Below are 9604 nucleotides of genomic sequence, written 5' to 3' on the forward strand. Positions count from 1 at the left end.
TTTCTCTGCACCATTGCTCCTGTTCTCTTCTCTGCTAGAAAGTGTCATCCCTACTGCCATAGGCTAATACCTCCACTTCTGAGTGCCATCTTCTCCCTCCTGCGGGAGGCTCTCCATAAATTATACCTTCCATTCTCTTTATCTTTAGTTTATGTTTTAAACATGCTTTATTCTATTTTATTAAAAAAATTTTGGCTGCATAGCAAGGCACGGCATGGCACATCATGTGAGATCTTATTTCCGCAACCAGGGGTCAAACCTGCGCCCCTTGTATTGGAAGCATGAGGTGTTAATCCCTGAGCCACTAGGGAATTCCCTCTTCAACTTTAAAAACAAAACAGATGAGATTGTTCTGTACCCACAATTCCCTCCGGTTATCTGTCTCCTTCCCTTTGCAGCCAAGTTTCTTCAGAGAAGTCTACACAGTTCTAACTCCACCTACTCCCAGTTATCCCTGAACCCTTGCTATCTGGCTGCTGCCCCGCTCACCTGCAGGAACCTACTCTGAAGGACACACAACACCCTTCAAGAAGGTAGGCCCAGCAGACCCAAATAAATAAATATATTTTTAAAATATTTATTTATTTGGGTCTGCTGGGTGTTAGATGTAGCAGTCGGGATCTCTAGGTGCAGTATGTAGGATCTACTTCCCTGACCAGGGATGGAACCCAGGGCCCCTGCCTTGGGAGCATAGAGTCTTAGCCACTGGACTCCAATCCTGACCTTCATACCATCTGACACTTCCTTTGCAAAACCATCCATCCACTTTCTCCTGGTTCTTCTCCTAAAGCTCATTCCTCCATCAGCTCCTCTCACTCCATCTGTCCTTTAGACACTGGGTTCCCTAGTATTCTGTACTTGGCTTTCTTATCCTTCCCTTCCACCACTGTCTTCCAGGACTCTTCTACATTTCTGATTTTTAAAAATTTTTTATTCTGTATTGTGTGGAGCTGTGTGGGCTTTCTCTAGTAAGGGCTATTCTTTGCTGCAGTGCAAAGTCTTCTCATTGTGGTGGCTTCTCTTGTCGAAGGGCACAGGCTCTCGGGCACGTAGGCTTCAGTAGTTGTGGCTCACGAGCTTAGTTGCCCCTTGGCATGTGGAATCTTCCTGAATCAGGGATCAAGCTGGCATCCCTTGCATGGCAAGGCGGATTCTTAACCATTGGACTACCAGGGAAGTCCTTACATTTATGATTTTAGCCATTGTCCACCTTCCCTTTCTTCATCCCAGACTTCTCTCCTGTGCTCCAGACTTATATACTTTCACTTCATTTCACTTCACATGAAAACGTCGCTTTCATCTGACTTCCCCAAGATATTGGTGAAAAAAGTGAAAGCGTTAGTTACTTAGTCATGTCTGACTCTTTGTGATCCCATGGACTGTAGCCTACCGGGCTCCTCTGTCCATGGAATTCTCCAGGAAAGAATGTTATCAATTCTTGCATAGCAGCTAATCTCCAAATTTAGTGGCTTATAAAAGCAAACATTTGCTCTGAGAATCAGGAATCTGAGTAAGACTTAGCCGGTTGTCTCATGAAGCTTCAGTGAAGGTGTCAGCCTGGGCCACAGTCACCTGAAGGACTGACTGGGTCCAGAGGATCTGTCTCCAAGCTCGCCCATTCACATGGCTGTGGGTTGGAGGCCTCAGCTCCCCCTTGGATCTTGGCTGCTGCTGCTGCTGCTGCTAAGTCGCTTCAGTCATGTCTGACTCTGCACGACCCCATAGACGGCAGCCCACCAGGCTCCCCCATCCCTGGAATTCTCCAGGCAAGAATAGTGGAGTAGGGTGCCATTTCCTTCTCCAGTGCATAAAAGTGAAAAGTGAAAGTGAAGTTGCTAAGAAGAGTCTTAGCGCCTCCATGGAGTGCAGCTCACCAGGCTCCTCCGTCCATGGGATTTTCCAGGCAAGAGCACTGGAGTGGGCTGCCATTGCTTGGTCCCTGCCACGTGGACCTCCCCATGGAGGTGCACCCATATCCTCCAGGGTGAGCAAGCCATGAGAGCAAGGGGGCAGGTGTGATGGCTTTTGGGACGTAGCCTCAGGGGTGACCTACTGTCATTTCTGTCCTATTCTATTGGCCACATAGACCAACCCTGACACAATGAACCAGTCTCTTACCTGCTGCCAATTCATTCCCCATGCTATTTCCAGAAAGATCTTTAAACAAGTAAAGCTCCTCACAGGCTTCTTGTTTTCTTCAGCAAAAAAATCAAGCTCCTGGCTTCCTTGGTGGTCTAGTGGTTACAAATCCGCCTGCCAGTGCAGAGGACACGGGTTTGATCCCTGGTCAGAGACAATTCCATGCCACAGAGCAACTAAGCCTGTGCACCGCAACTACTGAGCCATCACTCTAGAACCTGTGCTGCACAAGAGAAGCCACTGCAACGAGAAACCTGCATACCACAGCTGCAGAGTAGCCCCTGCTCGCCGCAACTAGAGAAAGCCTGCAAGCAGCAACGAAGATCCAGCACAGCCAAAAACAAAAAAAAAGCCAGGCTCCTTAGCGTAGCGTACAAAGCCATTGGTGGCCTAACGGATGGCTAGAGCTCTCACTGTTCATCCTTGAATACTTCTCGCTAGCCAAGATGTATTGTTCACAGTTCCAGGAGGTGTCAGGATAATTCACATCTTTGAGTCTTTTCATGTGCTGTTCCCTTTTTTTTTGGAATATCCCTTTCCACTTAGGAAGGCTAACTGTAACTCTCCAAAAATCAGCAACTTGAGAGCAGGAGTTGTGTCTTGTCATCTCTGTATTTCATCACCTAGTGTAGTACCCACCATAGAGAAGCTGTTAAACAAATATTTACTGAATGAAAAGGGTGTGAGCAGGCTGTTCCCTCGCGCCTGGCGCCCCTTCGGTATGTGTGTTATAGCCGATTCACCACAGTCACTCACCCCCCACCCTGATCCCAAACTACCTTTCCTGCCCAGCCATCTTCTTTGCATCAGTGGGTGCATGCTCAGTCGCTCAGTCATGTCCAACTCTTCCCAGTCCCATGGACTGTAGCCCTCCAGGTTCCTCTGTCCCTGGGATTTCTCAGGCAAGAATACTGGAGCAGGCTGCCATTTCCTCCTCCAGGGGATCTTCCTGATCCAGGAATTGAACCCACATCTCCCGCACTGGCAGGCGATTCTTCACCACTGAGCCACCTGGGAAGCCCTTACCTCAGTGACATGGTTGGAAAAGCAAATTCTGAAGTCTATCCCACCTCATTTGCTGCTCACTCTGAGACCTTCAGAATGTTATTTATTGCCTCTGAGCCTCTAGTCTTCTTCTGCACCAAGGGTTAATAAAAAAGAGAGGATAAGATAAATTACTTAAATTAATATTTATTGAACCAGATACAGTGCTAGGCACTCTTAAATAAATTACCTTGAGTAATAGTCATAGTATCCTGATGAGACAGATTTTATACCCTTTCTATGGAAGAGAAAACTGCAGCTCAGAGTAGTTAGGTAGTTAACTTGGTCAAGGTCAGAAAGCTGAAAGGTTTGAGGGAAGTGGTTGTGTCATGGGCAATATTAGAAAAAAAAAATAATAAAGACGCATCCAGTTGGGTTCTATCACTGAACGACTGAGATTTTCTGACTCTCACAGCCTTTTCCAGCCTCATATCTCAAGGATAGATGCTCTACCATTCATCATTGGACCAACATTTGGTGAGCACTGCATCTGACCTCTAGATCCAAGTTGCCAGGGTTTCCCCCAGTCTGCTACTATAGATTCTGACAGTGGTCTCTACATTCCTGCTGCGCCTTTATTTTTAAAGCATTTTTACAGCTGCCATATGTTGCTAGACAAATGGTAAGGAAAGAGTCTTTCCATTTCCTAGGTGAGAAAATTGAGGTTCAAATTGACTCACCTAAAGTTACATGGTAGTGCCCATCAGAGGTTGACATGCCCATGGAACCAAGTGGGCATGTTCTTCTAAGTGACTAAGAATGGCATTGCCAAAGGAGAAACAAAAGTATAATATATCAGGCAGACCTGGGTTCTGACCCAAGCTCTTTTGGTTGCGAAATTACCATAGTTCCATTTAAAAAGAATGAAAGAAAGGAGGGAGGGAGGGAAGAAGGAAGCACTGAAGGGAGAAAGAGAGCAAGAAAGAAAGAACCACAGTTTAGAGAGTAGGTCTGTTTCAGGAGCTAATCTTTGGAGCAGAACAGAACAATCAGGAACTCCTTGAGGGCAAAATTTATCTTACCCTCATATCCCTGGTGCCTAGCACAGTTCCAGGGACGTAACTGGTATTTAATAACTATTTACTATTTGGAGGGAAGGAGGCAAGGGAGGAAACTTGAGTGAGTTGAGAATCGAGAAACCAAGAGGGAGACAGCCTAGAAAGAGTGGGTCCAAGAGACAGACCCCAGGCATTTATGGCCCTGGCTCGATTTCTCCAAGCCATGAGGAAATCCTCCAGAGGAACAGAGTGCTGTAGCTTTAAATGACTTCAGCGTTGTCAATGAATCTGCTCTGCTAAAAGAGTTATCCTCTTGCTCCTGTGCTTGTCCTCCCCCTCCTCTTAGCTCCCCAAACCCTTCTCGGTGGCTGTGATGGGATAATTAGATGCGAGAGCTCAGCACAGATGATGCTCCAGTTGCTTAGCAACTAATGGTTTCCATGGAGACCCCAAAGCACAGCCTCCAGAGCAGCCAGTGAGCAGCTCGGCAGGGCAGGGAGAAGACGCAACTCTCAGCTCCTCCAGAAACCTGGGGAGGGCCAAGGGTGGGGAAGGGGGGAGGACTGAAGGGAGAGAAAGGAGGGTTTAAAGGCACAGGCCCCTCTTATCCTTTTAAAATTTGGTCAGAGCTCTGTCCTACCCTACCCCACTCTGTCCCACTCATAATTTCAGATGGAGATGGGAGCTTAGGAGTGGACACAACACGACCCAGTCTGCAATAAACCCATCCCCTTCTCCTTTCTGCTGCTGGTTTGTGACTGAGATGGGAAGTGATCTCTCCCAAGCCCAAGTGTAAACATCCTCCTGGCTGGGGATGGGATGTAAAGAGTACTAAGAAGATCCCTCACCCTGGAATTCCACCATTTAGTCTGTTCCCTCTCTCCAAAGTTCTCAATGTGCCGAAGATCCTCTTTCATTTTGCAGAATGATGATCAGATCTTATCTGAAAGGGAACAAAAGCCAAGGCACACGGAAAACAGAATTCATTTCTTCACCCAAAGGCAGCCTGTCCTGGGAGACGGGGGGTGGGGGGGGGGGGGGGGGGGGGGAGAAACACCTGACCCTGATCTCCAGCCGGGGATCCAGAGTGTGCGTGTGGGCGGGGGCAGAGGGAGGCCATACGGAGCATCTGGTGACTCGAGTGTGCGCCTCCCAGGCTAGCATCAATCAGCCTTACCTGGAAGCTCGTTAGAAATGCAGAATTTCAGGCTTCACCTCAGACCCACTGAATCAGATACTGCATCTTAACAAGATCCCCGGTGGTTCACATGCACGTTCAATTCGGAGAAGCGCTGGTCTGAGGCCCTCCCACTCTCCGCTTTGGTCCAGGAGTCCTGTCTTTATTTTCACCCCCTGCTCAAACCCCAGGACAGGAGCTGACTTTCTCACTGTGGGTGTACGGACACACCCTCACCAGCCCCTCAATTCCCTGGTGGGACCCTGGCCCTCTTCTGGGACTGGGGGAGCCAGAGTGGCTCCACGGGCAGAAAGACACACATAAACGCTCTCTGCGGAGGTCTACGACCTCTCCTGACAAAGTATTCCACGTTCCACAAGCGGCTCTGAGTCTCAGTTTCCACATCCACGAAAGGAGCCAGTAATGTCCACCGCACGGGCTGGCGGTGAGCGTGAGTGTAGAGCAAAGTGCCTTCCTGCGCCCAGGAGAGGTGCTTTCTCCTCCTGTCTCTCGGCTCTCTCACCGAGCACAGTGGTGGGAGGGCCTTTGGAGAAGTTGTCTCTCTTTCATTTTCTTCCTCCGTCTCTCTCTCCGCTTTATTCTCAAACAGTTCCACAAATGTCGTTGACAGAAGCTGACGGTGTGCCTCCCCTACCCGCACTGGGCAGGTCAGTGCCCACCTCTCTGATCTCTGGAAGGCCTCTATGGCATCCTTGGCCCACTCTCCAGAGGAATGGGAAGCCCTATGCACTTCCTGGCACCCATACCCCTCTGCCTCTCCCAGAGCTCAGTGCCTGGCCCTCAGTGGATGCCAAGAATTGGGGCCCTGGGCTCTGATGCCCCGATCCTGTCCTGCCGGTTTCTCTGTTTCTCTCCTGTTCCTGCCCAGCCAAGGCCCTTTCAGGAGCCCCTCAGGGTGACTCCCCTCTCCCCACACACCAGGGAAAACTCAGTTCTTGCCACCCTCATGGGAAGACCCCCACCACATGGAGGGGTGGTCCTCTACAGGCCAGGCTCCAGATGCTCGTGCAGGTGGGAACACTCGTGCTCTTACACGTGGGTGTCCCAGAAGAAGGATTTTCCACCCCCACCTCAGCTCCTCTGCCCCTCTGCGGTGACTAAGCCACCGAGATCCAGCCAGGCCCTCCCCTTCCTGGCCTGAGGGCTAGCTCCCCATCCTGAAAAACCTGTCTGGGGGCCTCCCCTGAGGCTGTTGGTACCCAAGGGGCAGGTTGGGCAGGATTCCCCTCGAGCTCCTCCCACCCCCCCAAGACAAAATCAGACAGCCCCCAGGGCAGGGCTTCAGTTGCCTTAGGCAGTCACAGCCTGCCAGCACCCACCCCAGCTCCCAGCCCAGCGATGGCATCTCCGCGGCCTGTGCGGACCTTGTCTTGGATCCTGATTCTGCTGGCTGTCCTGGCCCCCGGGGCTGCAGGTCTCTACCATCTCTGGCCGGGGTGGGGAGGGGCTTGGAAGGGGGGGTCTGGAGAGGATGCACTGTGCCTTCCAGGGCTGTCAAAGAGGGGCTGGTCTGGCCAGTTGCGGCTGGGGAACTGGTGATGGCGGTGACCAGGCATCAGTCACTGGGCCCAGGGCACACGCCTGTCCCCTTCCAGATCCAGGAGGCAGGCAGGAGTGGGGAAGAGACCAAGGCTTTCGACAGCGGTGGGGTTGGGAGCTGCCCCCTCCTAGCACCCCTGCATCTGGAGGCTTCGAGGAGCACCCAGCTTCTGCAGCCCAAGCCTGCCACCTGGTGGTCATACAGGCAAAGACTCATGTTCTGCAAACAGACCAGAGTGGAGAGGACTCTTCGTCCTTAGAGAGGACCCCCACGGGTGGAGTGGGGTGGCCGAGAAAGGGATTGATCCTCCCCTGAACTCCTTCCTGGCCCCCTAGCTGACTTCAACATCTCAAGCCTCTCTGGTCTGCTGTCCCCAGTGATGACGGAAAGCCTGCTAGTTGCCTTGCCTCCGTGTCACCTCACAGGGGGCAACGCCACACTGACTGTCCGGAGAGCCAATGACAGCAAAGGTCTGCTTCTCGCTCCCAGCACCCCCTAGTCCCCATAGATCCCTTCCCAGGATACCCAGGCATCCCTCCTCCCACTCTCCCTTCCTATTGACCCCCTTTTCCCACCATCCATACTCTAAATACTGCCCTTCTCCTTGGGGCCTCTTGAGGCTTGACCCCGCCTTTCATCACCAATTTCCCGCCCAGTGGTGAGATCTAGCTTCGTGGTGCCTCCATGCCGCGGACGCAGGGAGCTGGTGAGCGTGGTGGACAGCGGGTCTGGCTTCACAGTCACCCGGCTCAGTGCATACCAGGTGACAAACCTGGCACCAGGAACCAAATACTAGTAAGTACCAGGCCCAGGCCTGGGGCATGGGTGGGAAGGGCTATAGGAAGAGGAGCTGGGCCCTGACTTTGGTGGCAGCGGTGGTGGGATGTGGTGAGTATGGGAGAGAGAGCAGGGGCCCAGCTAACAGAACAGGGCCTCTGCTGGGCACAGCTGCGGAGGGGGGGGCCTGGCCTCCCTCATACTCTAAGTCCTGGACATTGACCAAGGATTCTGTCCTCTCCTGAACCTCACCACAAAAGCATTTCCTACCTCGTGACAAAGGGGGCATCCACCGAGTCCAGCAGAGAAATCCCAATGTCCACACTTCCTCGTGAGTAACGTCTCAGGGCCCCAGAGCCTTCCCTGGCCCATCCCGCCCCATCCCCCATCTGCCCCTTCCTATCTTCCCTTAGCTTCTCTGCCTTCCTCTATCCTCACACTGAGCCCCCGGCAATTTAAGTGGCCGCTGACACATTTCCCCGCACCGCTAAACTTTGTGGGTAGTGACTGTGTCCGATTAATTTCTGAATCCTCAGTGCCTCACATAGGAGATGCTTCATAAATGTTTATCTGATGATTCGTTGGTTGGTTGGATGAATACATGGATGAGGGGATGGCTGGCTGGATGAATGGATGAGGGGCCGGGCTAGGAGCCTTCTGCACGGTGGAGGCCCTTCCTCCCTAGAACTGCCTCCCTCCTCTCTTCTGACAGGAAGAAAGGCAGAATCCATTGGGCTGGCGATGGCCCGGACAGGGGGCATGGTGGTCATCACGGTGCTGCTCTCGGTCGCCATGTTCCTGCTGGTTCTGGGCTTGATCATTGCCGTAGTACTGGGCACCCGAAAGTGAGGAGGACAGCCCCGGGGAGCAGGCAGCAAGTCCAAGGCACTGTCCATGCTCTCAGCCCGGGGCTCTGCGTCTGCTCTTGTCTCCACTGCTGAGAAGACGGCCTGCTCCCAGGCCATAGGCACCAGGCCTGGGATCCTTCAGTACCATCCCCTCCCCTCCCTTCACTACAGCCCTTTCCTCCCTCCGTCCCCTCCTTATCCCCTAAGGTGTCCCCTTGGCCCAACACTCCCTATTCCTGCCCTCACCCCACTCCTGTCAGAATTGGTTTTTCTCCCATTTCACTTCTTTAACCGCTCTACCCCTGACAGACAGGAATTTTCCCCTCCCTCATTGAATTTAGTCCCTACAATAAAGCCCGATGCCACGTTGCTGTGGGTGTTTCTCTTTAGTGGGCTCCACTTTGGGCTTCCCCGGTGGCTCAGCTGTTAAAGAGTCCACCCACAATGCGGGAGACCTGGGTTCGATCCCTGAGTTGGGAAGATCCCCTGGAGAAGGGAAGGGTTACCCACTCCAGTATCCTGGCCTGGATAATTCCATGGACTGTATAGTCCATAGGGTCGCAGAGTCAGACATGACTGAGCGACTTTCACTTAACTTTCACTTTGGGCAAATGTACAGAATCTGTGTCCAGGCTGCGGCTGCTCCCAGTCCTCCCTCTGCCCTGGAACCCCAAAGTTACTGCTTCCCAGGAAGCAGGAAGGTGCGGATGAGATAAGAATCCAAGAATCAGAATTCTCAAACCCACACCTGGACTGTGGGTTTTACACCATCCAAGGCCCCTAGGGTGGGAGTGAAGCTGACGCTGGTCCACCACATGGGACCCAGAGGCCTGAGGGCCTTTCTGGAAGCCAGGAGAGCAAGAAGTGCTGCAGAAAGAGAGGCTCTGACCAAAAAACAACCCAGAGGGCCAAGACTTTCCTGGTGGTCCAGTGGTCAAGAATCTGCCTCCAATGCAGGGGGTGCTGGTTCGATCCCTGGGAGGTCTAAGATCCCACAACTAGAGAGGTCCAAGCACCATAACTACTGAGCCTAAGCACTCGAGAGCCTGTGCTCTGCCAC

At 52.4% G+C, this 9604-nt stretch overlaps 1 protein-coding gene across 1 annotated transcript; it reads left to right on the top strand.

Annotated features, from left to right (window-relative positions):
- Positions 1 to 6662: 6662 nt before the first annotated feature.
- Positions 6663 to 8913, top strand: UPK2 (uroplakin 2). Its single transcript, XM_027979002.2, has 5 exons — positions 6663 to 6793; positions 7255 to 7389; positions 7576 to 7714; positions 7957 to 8027; positions 8409 to 8913. The coding sequence occupies exons 1-5, from the start codon at positions 6718 to 6720 to the stop codon at positions 8543 to 8545; spliced, it is 558 nt and encodes a 185-aa protein (XP_027834803.1). The 5' UTR covers positions 6663 to 6717; the 3' UTR covers positions 8546 to 8913.
- The last annotated feature ends 691 nt before the right edge of the window (positions 8914 to 9604 follow it).

This window comes from Ovis aries, chromosome 15, assembly GCF_016772045.2.
Source record: "Ovis aries strain OAR_USU_Benz2616 breed Rambouillet chromosome 15, ARS-UI_Ramb_v3.0, whole genome shotgun sequence".
Lineage (NCBI taxonomy): Eukaryota > Metazoa > Chordata > Mammalia > Artiodactyla > Bovidae > Ovis > Ovis aries.